The following is a 20,636-nucleotide window of genomic DNA, read 5'->3' on the forward strand; positions in this document are numbered from 1 at the left end:
TTCGATTTCTTTAATGCAGTTCTCTCAAACCAGTGGGGCTTCCAGCAGCAAGAATAACAAGATTACAATCTATTTATCACGAAATTCGCTGGAGCTGTCCGTCTGACTGCTTTGCTGAACTTAAATTAACGCTTGAAAGCTCCTTATTTCTTTTTTAATATATCCAGGTGAAAATTAGGTAGTCATTTTTCAAAAGAATTACAGGTACATTTTTACAACTATCACAACCAAAGGAAACAAAACGAGTGCAAAGACCACCTCTCCGCCGCCAGACCTCCTGGGGCCACTTTAAACGTGCCTCTCCGGACGGCTTGAATGATGCATGCTGAGGATTCAGTTTCAAGGGACAAATTATACTGTGAGAGTCCCAGCTGGCAGCGCCGCGCGGACTCGGTGGGCATCTGCGTGCGCCCGCCCTCTCTTCTACACATCCTCTGTGGTAACCTGTCCTCTAATTCGGACAATCACAGCTGTTTCAGCATTTTCCTAGCCGCTCCCTGACCGAAAAAAGACATTACGTAGCAAAGTTATATATGAAATGCCAAAAGGGAAAAAAAAAAAACACAAAATGAAAGGGAGGAAAAAAGAAAGGGAGATGTTACAAAATGGCGTCCAAGAGGTGCATGCATATGATGTATGCATGGAGACAAACATGCAGCTTCAGGGAGAGCAGGTGCACTTACCTTCTCGCCTCTGTCACCTTTGACAGATATTACTTTGCCCTGCAAATAATTCATCAATATTGATCAATTATTCTCGAGGCAGCAAGAAAAGCAGATGAGATAATAGCTGGAAGCTGGCATGCAATCTGAGATAAATTGAGTCTATCATAGTATATCTACAGAAACTCTCAATAACGATGAGCATTTACAAGCTCTCTATTAAAAGGAAAATCACACTTTTAAATCTGCACACTTTAATTTTTCATACAGTGTCGCCCTTTTCTCCTCTGGTTCCCGGAGCTCCGATGGCGCCCTTAGAGCCGGCGTCACCCTAAAAACGTAAGTTCAGAAAATAAAAGAACAGCTCCGTGATGAAAGCTGCAAGCTTTCGTTACACAAACTAGTGGTTCAAAGCAACGGTAGATGACCTTTGCACCCTTAGGACCTGCAACACCGGGCACGCCGATCGCTCCCTGTGAGAAATGAAAATACAGAAGTCTCGCCAAAGCCATTTAAGAAACCATTCCCACTCATCGGTGGAAATAATAGACGGGGATGAAGTCTGCTAGAAGCCGGGGGCTTTACCTTATCTCCAGCAGGGCACGAACAGTTGACTTCAGGGCCTTTTTTCTGCTCCACACTGGTGGGTGTTGGATCGGGGATTTCCACGGGGGGGGCCTCTGTCACGACTTTCTTGGGGCACTGAAATGACGTATGAGTCAAACCAAACATGAATACAGCACTAGTGGTGTTGATGCCGTGTGATGAGCAATAAACGGCCTTCGGGCGATGTCGCTGAACCAACTGACGACTGAAGGTAAAATAGTTTGATGTTTGGGAAAATGTTTCACTTTCCAGAGTTAGATGGTGATGATGAGAAGATCAACACACACAGCAGGTAAGCAAGGCCAGCAGAGCACATGGATGTAAAATAAGAAGTGCGTACAATGCTGGAGGCCGGGTCACGTTCATTCTAAATGAAAGTTGGTAGGACGTATCCGCTGATTTATACAGGTATTTTTTCCAATGTAGGTTTATAGGGAAAAGTCTTTTTATGGAACCCAAAGTTTTAAATTGAGTGACACTAAGCTAATTTTATTAAAGTTATTAGCTTGGCTCAACATAATGACTGAACGCAGTGAAATATAATTGTGCTTTCTAGTTTTGTTGCTTTGCCTTTAGTTTCATGGCTGGTTGTTTGTCAGCAGGTAACTAACAAAGCCAGAAACAGAAAATTCATGTGAATCCATCTGTTTGTTTTCAGGCTAAAAACCGAACTGCTTAAATTAGTCCCTATAGTTTGACACAACTGTAAACCTGTAGTTAGATGTGCCTGAAATACTCACAGGTCCGTTGGGTAAATCACAGCAGGTCTCCAGCTCTGCCTGCTTGGAATCACAGTAAATCATCATCCTCTGGAGGTCAAACTGCGTGGAAACAGACGATTGATCAACATATCAATCTGGAGGGTATTAGGACGTTTGAAACGCATTACAAGCCTCTAATAATGCTCGGTGGCTCACATCGATTGGCACACTGTCGTACAGCCTCTTCCCGATCACGGTCTTCCCCTGGATGTCGATGTCCTCCCTGTCTTCGATGGGCAGAGTCTGGATGTGTTTGCAGTCCAGGTACAGAGACACGGACTTGGCCTCCACACTCAGGGCGATCTTGTGCCAGTTGCGGTCGAACAGGTTGTCAACCTCGTGGTTCTTGAACACGGCCCTGACGGCGTCTTTTGTCAGGCCGACGGCGTTGTACTCCACCGCCTTGTTCTCCCCGTCCAGGCGGATGGACACCTGGACGAGATGAATATTTGGTGACGTCCATGAGGGATGCCACAGATATCAAAATATGTGTGACGTGATTATGTTTTTAAGGTTTTTAAGGTTTTTCAGTGAGCTGTCTATTCCGAATCCAGGCACACATGTAGTGTTGGTCACCTTCATTACTATTTACGTTTGACTGACCCACCTGTGGGATTCCATATTTGTCATAAACCTGCCACAGGTACCAATCTTCACGTCTTGAGGTTTTCCTGAATTTGAATGTCGTCACAAAGGCATATTCATCTGGCAACCCTTGAGGAAACACGTCCCTGCCGAATAAAAACAGCAAAGCATTACGGCGTGTATCAACGGGTCAACGGTACAGTTTAGACTTTAATGTGCAAACCCATTATGAATCAATAGACATTTGAACATGATAAATCTGATATATCTGGTGATGTTTCAAATCTTCTGATGTTTTTTCGTTTTTTTTTAAGTCCATGAACACCTTATTTTGTGTGTTTTTCACATATTCAGTTGGGGCTCATCAGCTAATTTCGTTCCTCAGTCCATCAATTTAAATCCCCCTCTTTAAAAGTATCTTAGAAGACCATGTGCAGCTTATTGCTTGCAGTATAACTGGGTGGTCACTTACTCTGTTTGCTGTACAATGGGCATGGTGCCGAGCCGAACGTAAGAACTTTGCCCTTCGTCCTCCTTAGTTCCCAGAACGTCTCTCACGTTGAAGTACTCCATCAGGTTGAACCCTGCGGCAAGCAGAGAAAAACAGCCCAGTTGGACCCATGACGGCCTCTCACACACAAGTAAGGAGGCGCACCGGCCTCTTAAGGAGGTTGAGTTATGTCTTTGTCACATTTCTCGGGTACTTTGGGTCTCACCACACCCTGGAGCCGCTGGGTTTGTAATTATTTTGGAGGAAGATTAAAATCCCTGAATGGCTGGAAACTAGAACCATTTGTTGGCAATTCAACATTTCTTTGATTCATTGCCAGAGGGGAAAAAAAAAAAAGTAGTTGCCATCTCTATTAAGGTCTCAAGTCTCGAGGGGTGTGTGTGCCCGTGTTTGTGTGTGTTTCCCCCCGCGGTGTGTGATTTTGAAGTGGTGTGTGACCACAGGTCATATTTAAGGGGTTTGGAAAGGACACTCCCTTGTGCGGCAAAACAAGTGCTGTAGCTATGGCAACGCCAACGCGCCGAGGCTGCCGGTTTGTCCGGCAGATCCCACCGAGGGAGACGTTAGCCGGCGTGGTTGTGCGTCGAGCACGCCGGGCCATTAGTGAGCCGACAGGATGAGGACGGCCTCAACGCATTCCTGCATGGCCTCACTAATGAAACAAAACCCAGGAGAAGAGAAGGTTTCCGCAGGAAGTATCGGCACCAGTGCACTAATCTTCCAAAGAGGAAACGGGAACATTAAGGCGGTAATGTGAGAGTCTGGCAAAAGCTTCGTTGACTTCATTAGAAATAGCCTTGAAACAGGTGGGAAGACTGGCAGGCCGCCCCGGTGCCATCAGCTGCAGAGTCCAAAAATAAGCCTAAAAACAAGAGCCGTCACAACAGAGCGAATAGCCGGGGGGACCAGGTCGTCTGTCACAGCGACTCCGCGGCAGTACGAGGTCTCACGTGCGCTGACAAAACAGCGTTATGCTCTCGCCACAGGGGGGAGACTCTCCGCTGGTTTGTACATGAACAAAAGCCTTTTGGGGGAAACATTTTAGATGCCATTTAATTCAATCGTATCTTCAACAGCGTCCACAGCTGGTCAGCAGGAGGCGCTGTCTCAACTTTGTCTCAAATGCACGACAACCCTTGTTTTTGTCTAACTAGCATCCATGCTATGTGATGGAATCAGGGGCGTAGTTTGTGTAGCATCGTCACCTGTTTGAGGACTAAATCCACAAAGGCACTAAGACGAAGAACCAGCATGATTTAAAAATGTATCGAACGTGAGTTCTCTGATTGTGACGTCTTTAGGTTTTTCAAAACCCAAATGACACACACATTCTTCTTAAAAAACACAACATGGCAAGCTAAGCAGCACCAACGAAGGTCTACCAACATCTGATGTGAAAAGGCTTGGATTATTATCCAAAGGTGGTAATAACTTAGAGGTGGAGAGACTATAGCCTTGTCGATGCTACATGCTACATGCTCTATTAATGGACGGCTCATCAGTACCCGCTGAAGTGTTTGCTCGAGGAAGCAGTGCAGCTGTGAGCCTCGACTCTCTCTTGTCACCGCGCCGTTTTCTATGGCTGCCGCGGGGGCCCTTCTCAGCACAGAGCTGTAATTTGGACTGGCAGCAGATAGCATATGATCAACCCCAAAAGTTATTTTGGACCGCCAGAAAACAACCAATGGGGAGATCTGCGGGAAAACGCCAGATGAGTTCACCGACTGGGAAAAGGCAAACGCGCACACACACACACACACAGACACACAGCATTCGGAGCAGATGGGGGCGGCCGTGCAGTCGATAGTGAGCGCATGAACCACAAAGACGTGCCCCGGAGGGGTCAGACAGGACAGCCCACGAAAAAACACAAGTCTGACTCGAACCGCAGGTCTCTTGGCTGTCAAATGGCAATCAGCGGCCGGGACGGTCCCGACGTTTCTCACGGAGAGTTACGCTCTGTGCGCCGCAGCGGAGGACGTTTGTAATTAGAAGTGGGAACGTACAGCTGCATGTTGTAAGGAAAGATACAGTTTGTCTCGTTCTTGTTGCAGAATCTCTAACGTGCCTCCCAACAAGCACTTTACTCAAATATGTTGATGACCTCAAATGAGTTACAGACTAACGGTCTCTTGAACAGCGGTTGAGTTACACCCCGACGACAACTAGGGATTTAAAGGTATTATAGCAGCTCTTAGGCAGCACCCTAAAATTCCGATTCAACAAGAGGTCAAAGCTCAAAGCTTGAATGATTTATTCCAATTGCAGGGTTTACAGCACAGGCCAATATTGTGGTGGTCAGGTGACTAGTGCCTGCTTATTATCCAAATCTAACAAGCCTGAAAGGGACGGGAGGGTAAACCAAACGGATGGATTGTTGGATTTGTTGATAAATGTCCATTTTGAAAGATTACCCAGTGAATAAATGCCAGACAAATTTGTTGAGTCAAGCTTTCTATAACACGGCTTCCACTACTGTGACATCTCTCTTTCCACACAGTCCAATGTCGGCAGTCCAAACAGTGCATCTGTTTTTTCTCTCAGTGTGATGGATGTGGGTGGGAGACTCAGACAGGAACCCAGATCCCCCCCAAAAGACTTTCTCACAACAACATCCAACCTTTCTGGTTAAGCACTGTGCAAGAGTTCTCAGGAAGTTAAACCAGCAGCTTGGACTATGAAATCAAGACGTCAAATGGTGGAGGTCCAGTACAGCGCTTCACCCAGTAGACGACCAGTTCCACAGCTGAACTCACACCTGAACACGAGGTGTTCCTTTAAACATTGACACAATCCATGTGAAGCTTTACCAACAACCGTCAGTTTAGCCTAAAGACTTGATGCTGATGGAGGGAGTTAGCTTGATGTTTACACACATTGAGACAAATGGGACTTTGGAACCAACCTTTTGGTGTGATTGATCAAGAGTTTGAAGGGCTAAAAATTGGAAGTCAATGGCTTCAGACTGTAGATTAAATATATCTAAACCACAGCAGCATTAGTTTATCAAATAATAAACTGTGATTTAGTAAGAAAAATGTGTTTGAATTCCAGTCTGCCAGCGTTTTGTTAGTTTTGCAAATATAGTATTGTTTTTATAATGGCATTGTAAAATAATGCGGAACATGAATGTTGAGGTAAAGCAGTACCTCTCACCTCTCAAATCATGAATAAAACCAATTTCCAATAAAATAGAGGAGATTGCGAGTGAAAACTGTCTAAATCTTTGCTTGTAGAAAACGCTTCTCCACATGTATCAAATCTGAATGCTGTAAAGTGAAGCCAGCATGCAGTTTGCACATACCTGGAACCTCTTCAAGGCCGTAACTGCTGCTGTCGGGTTTAAACCGATCAGGTTGGACCTTCATGTTGGGACACAGGACATCTGAGGAGAGAGGACAATAGTTCAGTCAGACACGCTGTTCATCAGGATACAATGATCTCCTTCTAGCACGGGGTGGGAAAATGTCAACGCCATTGGACGCCATCGCGTCGGGAAATCGAATCGCGAGACAGGAAGCGTTGATTCTGACGCTTAACCAGGGTCCAGGTGAAAAAGGTGAATTGTTTGAGGGGATCACAGCCTCCAGACTGAAAGGTGATCTGCAGAGCGCCAGTGCAGCATGTCCTCAATCTGTGCTGTGTGAAGCCCGGGGGATTAGAACGTCCCTCCATGGTCCCACAGAGCAGCGTCAGTTATACATTTCCACACAAATGTATTTCGCCGTGAGGAACCGCTGAGGTTGCGGTTCCTGCTGAGATCGTGCACATGTTCAGAGCACGATGTGAAAAAGATTTAACAACATTTCTGTGAACTTGGTCTGTTATATTAAAACCCAAACTATCTGCATTTCTGCAGATGGAAAAGTAAAGTGAGAATCATGTTTTTTCCATGTGTTTAACAGCTGGAATCAGGGGGCTTTTATCTGAGAATACACCCGTCAATCTAAATTAACTAGCTAGAATTCTATCTCAACTAATTAATTGGGGTATTTTCAGAGGAAAGACAAATCAGTCTGTTTGAAAACAACTTTGATTTGATCCCATGCAGTAATTTCACAACTGACAAGGTTAATTTGAATAGAACCTCCTCGCTAAACCCACACGGGAAGATACATTTTCACATTGTTGATTAGATATGACAGCAGGATCCTGTCATGATTTGCAATCAATCTGTTCAGAGAAACGTCTCATTAAACCTAATATCAGCCAAACAATTTGTCCTTGTCGTGCCTGTCAGCCCTAAATACTATCCGGGGCCAAAAATATCACAGTGATAGACTCCAACTTCCCTAAAAGATTGAGTATCTGTCAAACACTTACCATTAAACCCTGCAATTGTCTTAAATCACAGCAATAAAAACCATCTTGTTGGACCACTTTTACCCTTTGAGGTGTTCTTTATGTGCACATCTCTGTCGACGTGACTTGTTTTCCTGTTACATGCAAATCACAGAACACGCTTAATATGAAGATCCAAGCAGGTAATTTTACCGTCAGAGTGCCCTTTTTAAAAAGTGTCTCTTTAAGATCTCAGGAAAGATATTTGGTTTTTAATTGTGCATGAAGACAACAAGTGCACCAAAGATTACCGTTCTGTGAGTGAACGGTGTTGTTGCTCAGCCGTGCGACTTTGCACGTAAAAGCTTCTCCCTGCACTCGTGGCCCTGCAGCTATAATTTAGGAATCCGTCAGCGAGTTAAAATGGAAGGAATGTCAAACCTGCCTTTGGAAATTAAAGTCACAGACAGATTCCTCAGCAAACGTAGGAGCATTGCACACCCAGTTTGAAAATACTCCAACAAGTTATAGAATAAAATATGCAAATTGGTCCATGAAATCTGCATGCGACGGTGCTTATGTTCCTTTCTCAGGGAAGCAACACGATAACAAAGAAAACAGCATAACGAGAAGAGAAAGCCGAGACGAAGCGGAAGGTGCTGATACAAATTTCGCTCAGCCAAACATCCAGGATTTGACTTGTAAATGCCCCTTAGCTTTGACATTTTGAACAAAATTAAGGAATTAATGCAGTGCAATAATGCCAGCAGCAATCTTGCATGACTCACACTGCTTCTTGTCACTTTTGAATGACGTTAGACACAAAAGCCTGTCCCAGAGTAGTAATCCTCACTCTATCAATGTAAAAAGTTACTGTCCACACATTGGGCTATCACCTAGATGTGGTATCTCCATCTTTCACAGGACTTTTTTTCTTATTTCATGCAAATCTCATAATTCAAACGGTCTTTTGTGTGTGTTATATATTGATTTATTTCTTTACCAGTAACACATAAACTGATTTGACACATCAGAACACTCACACGGGTTCCCCTCTATCCCCACAGGAAATAAATTGCCCAGATAGGCAAAGTAGTTACATGGTTATTACACTTTTTGTCATGGGTGTGGCGTTTTTTGGAGCAGAGGCCAGAAACAGCCTCAGGGTGTATTACACATGCTACCGTCCGTCATTATGGCTGTGCACTTTTTTAAACACACTGCAGGACGGGAGCTTCAATAGTAGAGTTTTGTGGGGCCACACGCGCTCTAATGAATCAGTGCAGAACACAATAAGTAGAGTGCCTTTTTAAACCTTTGGATCAAAAGGTGAAAACATTCGACATGGACATTGGAGCGGCTGCACTGGACCCATTTGTAACATTAGAGCTATAATTTTCTGAGTGAAAATAACTTGCATTGCTCGCCGAGCCAGTTGTGGTGGCCACTGATATACTTAGAGACGTCAGAGATTAGAGAAAGAAAACATGTGGTGTTTTGTCTGTGTAAATTTAGCCCTTCGCTATTCTAAAGTTGGAAGCACACCATGTTTCAGGACACATAACCTGCATTATTAGTCTACAAATTGAAAGATTATTTTGTCTGAATCAAAACTTGTTTACTTTTGACTTGTCAAATTTAGAGCGTGACTACAGTGAGATTTGGGAGTTCTGTCTTTGCTCATCTGTGCACTAAACCATGTAATCATGTCTTTTTTTCTATTTAGATTGTGGCAAAGACTCATGGCATCCTTTTCTTTCCTGTCTGGCTAATTTTAGGGAGGAATTTGTGTGTTGGAGTGCAAAGCATCCGTGAAAAGGTTCACTTTCCACAGATATTTCTCCACTTCTGCTCACAGCTACTGAACCGTCGGCTGTGTAAGATGCTTCCTACGCCCGTGTGCATGCGCTGAAGGACTGTCCCTGCGAACTAGTGGAAAAAACAACGAGGTTTTGCTTGGGAGCGGCTCTCCAGTGCTAAACACCTCTGAAACCAAAGCAGCAGTTAAATAGGCTGCTAAGCCACAGACACGTCTCGGTTAGAAAACTGTCTTCTATAAGCCAATAAGCTCAACGCCCCCCCCGTCACCCGCTTCGTTCTCAGTAAGAAAGAACTGCAGCTCTCTGTGGTTAGGGGTGGGGTTCTGTGGTTTAGGGTCTTTCGTCCATGCAGTGCTTACGGGTTAAAATAAGAGTGCAATTTGATTAAGTGCACGTTCTGGGTGAGGCAGGCTCCTCGAGGTGAGGCTTCAAACAGAAGCCATGTGGCGCGCCCGACGGCCCAACTTACTCTCGCACAGCCTCCTCCTCAGCCTGCCTCGGATCTTGTCGATGGCGTTGAAGTCGGTCACGTGGAAGACGTGGGCGCTCTTTGGCTCGGCCGCGATCTCCTCCAGCTCCACCTTCAGCGCCTCCCCGATGCCCACGGCGAACATCCTGATGCCGGCCTTGGCGGCCGCCTTGGAGGACTCCAGGACGTAGTCCTGGCTCCGGCCGTCCGTGAGGAGGATGGCCACCCTCTGAACGCCTCTGGCCGTCGGCCTGGCCCCGCTCCGCTCGGTGAAGATGTTGGCGGTGGTGTAGTTGATGGCCTCCCCGGTCATCGTATTTCCCCCCAGGTAGCGTATGTTGCGGGCGGCTTGCTTCACATCCTCCAGGGTCCCGTGTCTGCCCAGGGTGAACTCGATGGTGGGTCTGTCGCTGTAGCGAACCACGGCTACCCTTGTCTTCTCGGGTGCCACGTCAAAAGAGTCCACAATGTTGGCCACCCATTGCCTGATTTTCTCAAAATTGTCTTTCCCAACGCTGGAAGAGGTATCCAAGATGAACGCCAGGTCGTAGTGGACGTTTTTACATCCTGCCATGAAGGAACACAGGAGTGTTTGGTCACAAACGGTCAACATGAGCTGCAAATAATGGAATATTTGATTTGATTGTCTTACCTGCTCTCTGAGCTTCCACCCTCTCGCCGGATAGAGCCAAAGCCAAGATGACCAACGTGATCCTAAATCCCAGTCGTAATTCCATCTCCGCCTTTGTTTGGTTCTGTCTCATTTAGCTTATTACCACCATTAAGATGTTTTATCTGTGGAATTGTCAGTGGAAACATCAACAACAATGCATTATTCTTCCAACAGGTACTGCGGGCAGCTATTGTGAAAATGCATTTTGAAGTTGCCTTTGCCAAGATGTCCTTTGGCAAAGCCGATTTGTGACCATTTCGCTCCCACAGTGAAAGCAAAGTGCGTGGTGTACTTCCTGTAGCGCAGGGAGATTGCTGTGAAAAAAACAGGTCTCCCAAAACAACTGCTGCCACATCTCCACGTTGAGAAGGGAGCAGCGGAAGGCTGGTTTCACATTGCATTACCAACTTTGTGTGAATAAATCTGGGGCTCCAACAAAACATAATTCTCTCTCATCCGCCTCACTGTCCAGTATTTCTATTGTCCCTTATTTCAGTCTCTTACTGGTATCAAAGCCGGCTGGAGACGCTCTCCCTTCTCAAGGTGTGATATCTGAAGCTGGATATTTAAACACGCTTCCCCTCTACAGCCCGAACACGCCGTCCAGAGAAAAGCGGTCCGGGCCAAAAGATTGTCTCAACGCAGCTTTGATCAAGCGGCATGTTGCAGGGGGGTTTCGGTCAGTCCAGTCTGGTGCGTTGGCGTACGAGGCCGTCGTGCCTGCGTGGCCCTGACAGAAGCCTGACGTGCAGACACACAACTATTCCTGCTCCTGTTGCACACCGCCGGCCCCTCGGGGGTGCTGTGCGACTGACCGGAGCCATAACACCAGTCGCACTGGCGCGAAAGTGTCTCGCTGTCACTGGGGGAGTTTGAGGAAAAGTCTGAGACACGCACAACTTGGAAAGCAATAACGCGGGACAAGCGCTTCACCGTCCCCCAGCGCCTCGCCGTGATCTACTGGACTCTCCTGAGGAGAACAGCGTCCACGCGTTTTTATTTTTAAAATAAATATAAATGTATTGCCATATTTGCAGTACATTTGGGGCTCTTTAGGTCCGAGGACTTCTGGGACACGTCATGAAGTCAAAGTACTATGCTGGAGTTAAAGAGCAGAGCATTATTCCAGGAAATGGTCAATTTTCTAAAAGTAACCTGTTGACTGTGGCTGGCTTTTATACCCAGAAGAGTTTGCTTTACGCTCTGTGGGTAAAGCAAAGGGCTTTGGCCTATCTAATTCTAAATGGGCCTTTTCTGTGATTTCACTGCTGCTATTAATAGAATAGGCCAGCTGAATCACAATAATTGCCCCAACTAGTAAACATTTAAACTATGAGAAATTCAGCCCAGCGAGATAAGATAATAACTGAAATTAAAAAAATTCAGCACCCAAAGAAAAGCTGCTGAACATCATTTAGATTCAGGATCATAATCCTCTTTCCCCGAGTCTAACATTTTCTAATTTGTGTCTCTTTCATCTCTGATCACATTTAAATACACGGCGTCTCTCTCTCTCTCTCTCGGTGCTGTGTTGAATCCATCTGCAGTTATCCGAGTTAAAGCTAGAAACAAGCCGGCTCGCCTCTGTCCACATCTGAACCTGAGGTCCGTGTCTGTTTCCACTTCCTCTCTCAATGGTAGACCTGGGACTAAAATGTCTAGATGTCTAAAACAGAAGCTCCACGTTTGTTGTTCCCAAACGTCCAAAAAACGGAAACGCTGTCCTGTCCACGTGCAAGCCGAGAAAAAAATAACAGAAAAAAAGTCTTCTCTCTGGTGGAGCATCGCGACAGCGCGTGGATTTAAAACTGATTAAAGAATTTTAACCAAGAGTTTCACAGGTGACTGGTGTTTTCTCTCTTACCTGGATCTCTCACTCTGCCTCCAGCGATCACACCCTGGATCAGCACCCAGGCAGCATCGCTATCAGGTGACAATAATCCAAGCTGCCACAAGTCAAAATGAGATGGTCATTTAATCCAGGGCGGCGAGTCCAGCGTGCTGGGTGGTTGACTAGTGATGTGAGAGGTGAGCTTCCCAAGCCGTGTGGACGGGATGGACATAGTGGGAGGGAACTGTGAAAGGGGAAAAGTGTAGAGTTTCAACGGGGGGGGGGGATGAAGTGGCTTCCACTGTTCTTGACTATAGGCTGTGCTCCCATAAAAAAAAAGAAAAAAAAAGAAAGTCAGAGAGGCGCAGCCAATTATAGACGCAACTTTCTCTGTGTATTTTTATCCTTTATTTTCCCTCCTTTATGGCTGCGCCCATCTGAAGCGCTGCCCTCAAAGACGGGGCAAGGCCCCGACGCGTCCGGCCTTTGCCGCAGCGGAGCCGCCCCGGGGCTGGTGGTGGGCCGGGCCCGGTCCCGCGCCGGCTTCAACCAGCCGCGCACTTACGGGGCGGGGCTGTGTTTAAGTTTGGGGAAATGATTACAGAACACGTGTGCTTGTTTCACTCGTGTTAAGTTTGAAGCTCAGTGACCTGAATCACTCGTGTCATGCTTTTTTTTAACAATGCCGGTGACGGAAACACACCGACTAGGTGCTTCTCCTCCTCCTCTTCCGCATCACAATGCTCACGTTAGCAGGTCTTGGTTGAACCATCCTCTTTAAAGCCCTTTTACGGCTCTAACTGCGTGCTTCTGCTCTGTTCGAAAAACCCGGCGATCCCAGAGGAGCTGGTAAAGCACCAAAACGCTCCAAAAACAGCGTGAATATTCGAGTTGGCCAGTACATCCAGGCCCATTTGCAGTGCCTTTGTAGCCGAGGGAAGCGAGCGCTGGCCGGGCTATATATAGGCCTAGTGTGAAGTGGATGGGAAGTGGGCTGATGGTTCGGGGCAGATGCACGTCGTGAGCCACGGTGTCAGTCTAAGCAACCGTCTGTCGCCTCGTGGCGAAGAGGTGAGCGAGGAGCTGCGAGCACCACGTCGTCGTTGAGAAAGCCATCTGTGGTCTGATTGACGGCCAGCTCTCAACCTACCACGGAAAAAGAAACGTTTCAAAAAACATCCGTGTGTGGACTACAGTTGCAGCAGGACAGACCATGCCTCAGCATTTTGATGTAGCAGTTTAAGCATGCGACAATAATAACCATATAATGCTGGAGAGAAATCACCACACAGCTGCTCGCGCTCTTCCGGCCGCGTTTAGCCTTCGGTGCCTCTCACTCAATTTGGTTGCACTGGTTTACAATACAGCCGGCTAGTGGCCGCTGTTCCTCCAGCCCCCCTCGAGGATTCATTCAAAGAATTGGCAGGTTTGCTTTTCAATTTGCAACCTTCAACTTGTTGGTATTTTCTCCTTGTGAGTCGTAGTTAATAGTGGATCTGATGTTGCCTCATGGAAAACTGATGCAAATATCAAAATAACAAATCACAAACATAACAAAACCTCCTCCTGTCGGGCTTCAGGAAGCAGCAACTGGCGGCTGCGAGTTTGTCCCAGATGTGTTCGGCTCCTGGAGATGTCAGCGAAGATGCTGCAGCAACATCTGTTATTTCGCTTCACAAGAGAAGGGGAAGAAGAAACGACACAAAAGGCTAAATGGAAAAAATGTTTTCTTTTTTCCAGATGTGGGTTCTTGAAGAGTTTGATTGACAGATAGTTCCACCAATTACCAGTGTTTTGTTTTTGTTTTTTTGTTCAGCCTTTTTGCAAACTTGTCAAACAGACTTATCAAACTCTTCTGTGTAACAAACTACCTTGTAGGTGAGGTTAAGGGTCAACACGTAGAAGTCCAGTGAGGGGCAGGGATGTGATAAAAAAACAGCAGGATAACATCTGGAAAAATGTATAATAGGTAACAGCTGAAACAAAAAACAAATAAGAACATTTTCTCTGAGCAACAAGACTAATAGAAAATATGATCCATACTCAAGTGTTAAAAGTATGATGCTCCTCAACCTGATGTGTATCATATTTTAAACATGACAATCAGAAACACTGCATATTGTTAAAAGTCTTTAATTATTGTACATTCATTGTAACATTTGACTGATGAAAGTAAGGATGGTCATTGTCGGCTGTTGTTTAACTCATCGGTCCAAACTATTTTCTCTGAGGATCATCTTGGCCGATGTAACTCTCTGTGATGTGCCAGCAGCTTTACTTTGTTCCGTGCATTGAATCATTACACGGTCTTATCTAGGGCAGAAGGTTTGGGAAATAATAAATTGCACAAGATAGAGCTGCTACACTTTCATGAAATGTTATTATGGAGCACGTCATTATGAAATGTTGTTTGGGAACACGAGGGAAAGTCAGCTCTACAAACTCAAAATCATCCGGCTTCCTGCCAGCGATGTGTTGCCTGCGTTGCTATTTCAATATGGGCCCATTTCTGAAGTCAAATCTGGTGAAATTAAATAATTGCACATTAAACTGTTCGAAGCCATTTGCTGGCGTTGTTTGTGTGTGTACAGCAGTGTATAAATACAGCAGCCCTTTCTGTTTCCCACATGAGGCTTTTCATCTGCTGAGTAACTTAGACTATAAATCAGCTGCCAAACTGGGATGTTAAGCCTGTTTCTGGCGGACCATCTCTGAGCATGACATCATTTCATAAAGTCCCGAGCTGCAAAAGTGAAAGATCCAATCGAATTACAGTTGGAGACGTTCCAGAGGGAAAGCGCTGTTGTGCTTTGAGATCATGTTTTCTTCTTTAATCCACAATTAGAAGCACTCGGCTTCGCACCGTCGAGCGGATGTTCACCGCTCCCACCTTCGTCTGTCCGGTCGGAGCACATGGCTGCCTGCAGTCCTCTTGATGGCTTTCCCTGATACGGCCTCCTCGCTCCCGGTGGGCTGCAGGAGGCTCTCTGATGGCTTTTCCAGCCCTCTCTGCCTTCTTCCCTTCGCCTTGGACACCTTGGGCCAGCTCGCCTTTATCTGCAGATAATCCCCCGGTCGAAGTGAGTGAATTGCACTTATCCTCTCCCGGGCCTTGCGATCTCCTCGGCCTCAGCCACCGCCTCGCCTTTTCCCCTGCTGGGGGGCGCTGGGGGATTTCACGCGCCACCTCCACGGGACGCGGGGCTCGAGCTCCAGCTCTGTGGGCAAGCAAAGGTGGGGCGGGCCTGCTGCCCAGCGGCGCTGGGGCACCTCGACGCACCGCGTCCTCCAGGAGCTCGTCTCCGTTGTGCTCTGCGGGGACGGAGCGCGCCGGCCGGGGCCTCGAAGGTGCGTGTCTCTCGGCGGAGGCAGCGGGGCGACCTGCAGCTTTTTCCGGTTTCCGTCCCACGCAGGATTTTACCTCCCCCGCGCAGGTGTCGGCCCCCGTCGCGTCCAGCTGACAGGAAGCCGGTTTGGCCTCCTGCTGGATGAGCTGAAGTTTCCGCCTCTGGGACTCCCTCACCGCCTCTGGCAGCTCCAGCGGGGCGAGCTTCGGGGGGCGTCTGGGGGGCCTCCGGGAGTCAGGCCCGGGGGACGTGGGCAGCAGCGAGGCCGTAAGCCGACCCGCCGTCTCCCTCCCGCGGGTTGCTGACAAATGGGGGGCAGGTGTTTTGGAATCGAGGCCATTTTTAGCCGCCAGCCTGAGGTTTTGACCATTCAGACGCAACATGGTATTTTTAACTTTGCATGGTCAACATTTCTTCTCGCTGGGGGGCCCCCCTGAACAAAAGAGACATCGCATGAATATTACTGAAACTATAATGTTTCTACCCGGGAGTCTTGGTTTTGATGATTTTAAAGCACAATGGTGTCTAATTCTGCAACTGCAGCATTGACAAATCTCTTTAGCTGCTTTGTTTTTCAGTAGATAAATAGATCCTCTTTTTGAATAACCGCTGCGCAAAGCCGTGGTTAAATTATTGATAACGGAAAAACTTTTTTAGATTCAGAACAGCAGCGTGTTATGAGCTGATGTTACTGTACTTCCTCTCAAAAGGGCCACAAGCAAAGTCTGGGGGACAATGAAGGCACCCGAGTGCACAAACAGACGTCGGTCGGTGAGATCAGCTAAAAAACAGACACAAGCTGTAGGGAACCCGCAGCTCTTCCAATAGTTTAAGGTTATTCACAAAAATAGTTGCAAATGATTTATTACACATAACTGAAGCCATTGGTCACAACTGATTCATCTTTTATAAAGTAAGGAAATGATACCAAAACGTGTTTTTCAGACAGTCAGTCCTGCAAATTAGCAATTACATCAACCGGTGCACCTTGACTTTGTTTATAGCCAAACCAAAGGTTACATAAAGCTCTGTTAATGTAGCGTAAATACCAGTAACTCCTTTTCCCCGTTAGATAAGTGCAGAAATGAAACACTAGAGCGGAGCTCAAGGCACATTAGGGTCGTGTTGTCTCGTATACTCACAAGTTTGACAAACATCTCCCGCCTGAAGAAGATTCTTTCAGCAGAGGTGAACTATCTCGTCGTTGTCCGTGTGTTTGTTTGGTTTGTGCCACATGAGCAACTGGCACTGCGGTTGGAGAAGGTTTTAGCTGCCTTAATGTAATTAGGCAGATTAGGGTGTCAGGGCAGGACAGGAATCTCTAATCATCCCGCGTGCACACGGAGGCAAAGGCCCGTTTGCTTGCATGGTCCGCAGTGCAGCTTCGCAATGGCATGAAATAATGGCCAGTTGCTGCTCAGGTGATTATGAAGAAGAAAAATGTAGCAGACATTCTGCAGTGCCTTTGCCACTAGATGGTGCCACATACCTCCTTTGCATATTACAGCGTTAAAGGGTGGAGGTTCGTGTCATCATCATTGTCTTTAGAACAAAGCAGGCTGTCAGCAGAACACCATTCTTCTCATCAAATAAAATACTACCGCAACGTAGCAGCGCGTTTGGGATTTGTTTGGAACCCCTTCGACATCCCCCCCCCCCCCTCAAAAATGATGTGGTCATCGAATGTCAGCTCCACAAAACAATGATTTTCTCAGGCTCATACAAATCCTTCATTTCTGTCTGAACTGCTCAGGATTCATGTCCACTGGCTGATATCAGGGTTCACAAGCAACTGTTACAAGCCAAAACGTTCAGTTGCCACTGAGTGAGGGTATGCGTGCCTAGAATTTCCTCTTGGCTGAAAAATCATTTATTGTGACACATACCTATTTTTTAAAAGTCGTGCTGCCTCCCCTTATGAAACCAAAACCAGCCTGGTGCAGGCGATGTAACGAGAACCCTTGGCAAGACGGATAAAGGTGTAAACTCAATACTGTCACAATTTGTTGGGGTTGAGCTTTAATTTGAATTCTCTTCCGAGGTGATAGTTTTCAGCACGAGCATCTGCAGACAGACGGGATTGCAATGACGTGCTGTGTATCGCCTGCAGATCTTAATCACTTCAAGACAGCAGCTTATTTTAAAAGGCGGCTCCATCGCTCCCACATCAACCCCCTGTTTTTATCAAGCGATGGACGGCGCTCGTATTAGCGGGCAGTTTTGCCTCCTGCAATAATCCATTTTCAGGCAGAAGCACTGTTGGAAATCTCTTGCGGTCCCTTGTCTCGTTCTCTCGTGTCAGCAGGCGGTCACTGCAGAGCTACATCACATCATCGGTGCGTTGGAGGCTGCAGAACAACTTAGCTACGTTTACACGATCGTTCAAGATGCAAAATTACAGGCCTGGCGCCAAGAGATGGCCTTTACGCCCCGCTGCCATGTTCTTATTGTGTGGCCCTCCGCGTTCGCGGCTGACATATAATTACCGCGGTGTGGGAAGGGAGAGAAAGGGGATGCTGCCTGCTTGTTCTCCCACCTACTGAACATCCAGCTGCACTGCACGAGCCCCTCGGGGAGAAGAAGGCAGGCGACTGGACAGCAGAAATCCTCCGTCGGTCAAATTGTCCCTTATGTTGCTGCTGCGGGAGGTTTTATCCAGGATCATAATACCTCTATTGTAAACCCATCCGCTTTGTTGTTAGACAATCAGAGTAGCTGACGTGGTGTGAATGGGGAGTAACCACAAGACTTTCGGGTGCTCTTCATCTCCTGTATGAAGCCCAGTCAATGTTTTATGAGTCGTACGCGTGGCGGCATACTTCATTTATAACCTAAACTAAAAGGAAAACCTCAAAACTATACTCACCTACATTGGACGTTTAATGTTGTTCCTGAGAGTCTGATATTTCAAAGAATAGGACCACTGTATTTCTTTCAATGTTTGTATTTCTACAAATACTGGATGGAACCAGCCAGTTTAGGCGTTGATTGGGTTTCGTTTAGTAAAAACATCGCTGGACAATAGAGAAGCGAGCTGTTTCCCCCCCTAGGTAGAGTCTTTATGCTGAGCTAGGCTAGCCGACCACTGGGAGCATATTTCCGGAATTTCAATTGACTCGTTTGGCGTTTGAAAATAAAGTGAAAGAAGAAAAATAGAATTCAGGCTTTTGTCTTGCAGCTTATATTATTTTACTCTCATCCGATCATTGTCTGAAATAGAACATATTTTGTATTGAGCCGATTTAATTTAGCTCAGAGTGCTTGTTCGTATTCTTCAGCGGATGCTCTCATCATCTCAGCGGTCTCCTCTCATCGGACATGCTGGGAGGCCACACTTCTCTAAACCTTCACTTCAAAAAGATGTGATCTTGAGAATAACATTAGTTTTTGCTTTCTAAATTAAATATACCCAAGAGGTTCTTAAGTCCAAATACAAATTCTTCAAATAGTAGTAACTCAAATAGAGTTTGTTGATCTTGTTTTAACTGAGAGGAAATGGCCCACGGCACATTTACAAATAATTAAAACATTTGATTTAATGAATATATAATGACATAGTAACCGTTTTTTAACAATGTAAAATCCCATGGGCAATAATAAGCAGTTAGAACAAGACAGAGGGTTTCAGAAGGAGGCTCATCATTTTATTCAAGTGTGTGATGGCTGCACTCAGGCTGTGCGAGAGGGAGTCACCCACACCAAATCATGCACACGCGCACCAAAAGAAAAGAAAACATACAAATGTAAAATGTTATGTAAAATGTTCATCTCACTCTGCAACGATTCTCGACAACTCCTTCCCTGCGTGGCGAAAAAAACAGGGGGTCGCTGTACAGACACGGGATCCAAAAGGTCGACAGAAGACGTCGGTCCGGTCCAACGTGACCGCAAAATAAACCCACGCGGACGGGATGTAGTCTCCTCTGAGGAGTACGGTACACGGTATTATTTGTTCTTCGGACCTACAGAAAAACCTATTCCACAAACAGAATCTATGAAACACAGCCTTTCTACTATGTTGCATTATACGGTTAGTAGTGCAATTTGTGTCTATTTGTCCCTGTTGGAAAAACACGCACGACTTCCGCGTGCAGTGAGTGACGCCCGGAAGCCGAGCACAGAGAAACAAGCCAACCAACGGGCGTCGGGAGGTGATTCGCCCTCGTGTCGGTGGGTGTAGCGTGACCAGGGAAGCGCGGGAGGAAGCCAAAAGGTTTCTCCCCGCCATCCGCGTTACAGAGCGGCTTTTCCGTCGAGGACCATCAACATGACACGCGGCGACTCGCAGCTCACGGAGGGAGAATTCAGAGAGTTCATTTTGTTTTAGAAAAACATAAAGGTCCATTATGGCTGATACATTCCCCAAAATGCTGCTTGGAAAGGTTCGGCTATGAACTGAATGGAAGGTAGATGACGCCGATTATCCTCGGCGACACTTTTCATAGGTAGATGTTTCATCGGCCCGATCGGTATTGGGAACGTTTAAAGGATAATTCCAGTTTTTGCCGTAGTTCGTAACGATTGATTACATTGGTCAAAGTGATGGCTGAGATGCGGGAACATCTGCGATGTCCCTGCGAGAGAGTTTAAGATCAGAACAGGCAAACCGTTAAACAGGCATCTAGTTTAGTCAGAATGTTTAATCCATGTTCATGGAGTTAAAAGTTCTAAAGTTAGTGACATCATTGCATGGCAACCTTTACACTAACTAGCGTTGTGGTTCTTCTGGGGGTGGAAGAGAGCAAATATGGGGTTAACACGTACGAAATGTGTATCCAGCTTGTTCTGCCCTAACCATCTAACCCTGTAACCCTCTAACCCTCAAACCCTCAAACCCTAACCCTAAAACCCTCTAACCCTACCCCTCTAACCCTAACCCTCAAACCCTACCCCTAAAACCCTCTAACCCTACCCCTCTAACCCTAACCCTCTAACCCTACCCCTAAAACCCTCTAACCCTACCCCTCTAACCCTAACCCTCAAACCCTACCCCTAAAACCCTCTAACCCTACCCCTCTAACCCTAACCCTCTAACCCTAACCCTCAAACCCTAACCCTCTAACCCTAACCTGGACAAAAATAACAAAAGA

The 20,636-nt window shown here is 46.5% G+C and overlaps 1 protein-coding gene and 1 non-coding gene across 4 annotated transcripts in view; both read right to left on the reverse strand.

Moving 5' to 3' along the window:
- The window catches only part of col22a1 (collagen, type XXII, alpha 1), a 36,660-nt gene extending 24,228 nt beyond the window's left edge, over positions 1-12,432 (reverse strand). For 2 of the 3 annotated variants that reach the window (XM_040188421.2, XM_040188420.2), the window contains exons 1-9: positions 12,233-12,432; positions 10,348-10,490; positions 9,696-10,262; positions 6,430-6,510; positions 3,087-3,198; positions 2,637-2,760; positions 2,186-2,461; positions 2,009-2,089; positions 1,248-1,364 (exon numbers count right to left, since the gene is read on the reverse strand). In XM_040188421.2, coding sequence (XP_040044355.2) covers positions 1,248-1,364; positions 2,009-2,089; positions 2,186-2,461; positions 2,637-2,760; positions 3,087-3,198; positions 6,430-6,510; positions 9,696-10,262; positions 10,348-10,459 — 1,470 coding nt within the window. In that variant the 5' untranslated portion in view covers positions 10,460-10,490; positions 12,233-12,432. Of the gene's footprint in view, positions 1-683; positions 723-930; positions 994-1,090; positions 1,136-1,247; positions 1,365-2,008; positions 2,090-2,185; positions 2,462-2,636; positions 2,761-3,086; positions 3,199-6,429; positions 6,511-9,695; positions 10,263-10,347; positions 10,491-12,232 lie in introns of all 3 variants that reach the window. The other variant, XM_040188419.2, reaches the window with a different exon arrangement.
- Positions 12,433-14,316: 1,884 nt separating this feature from the next.
- LOC120826925 (uncharacterized) lies at positions 14,317-16,946 on the reverse strand. Its single transcript, XR_013450869.1, has 2 exons — positions 16,689-16,946; positions 14,317-15,979 (listed from the first exon to the last, which is right to left on the reverse strand). It is a non-coding gene; the product is annotated as an uncharacterized LOC120826925 (transcript).
- Between the last annotated feature and the right edge of the window lie 3,690 nt (positions 16,947-20,636).

This window comes from Gasterosteus aculeatus, chromosome 10, assembly GCF_964276395.1.
Source record: "Gasterosteus aculeatus chromosome 10, fGasAcu3.hap1.1, whole genome shotgun sequence".
NCBI classification, from domain to species: domain Eukaryota; kingdom Metazoa; phylum Chordata; class Actinopteri; order Perciformes; family Gasterosteidae; genus Gasterosteus; species Gasterosteus aculeatus.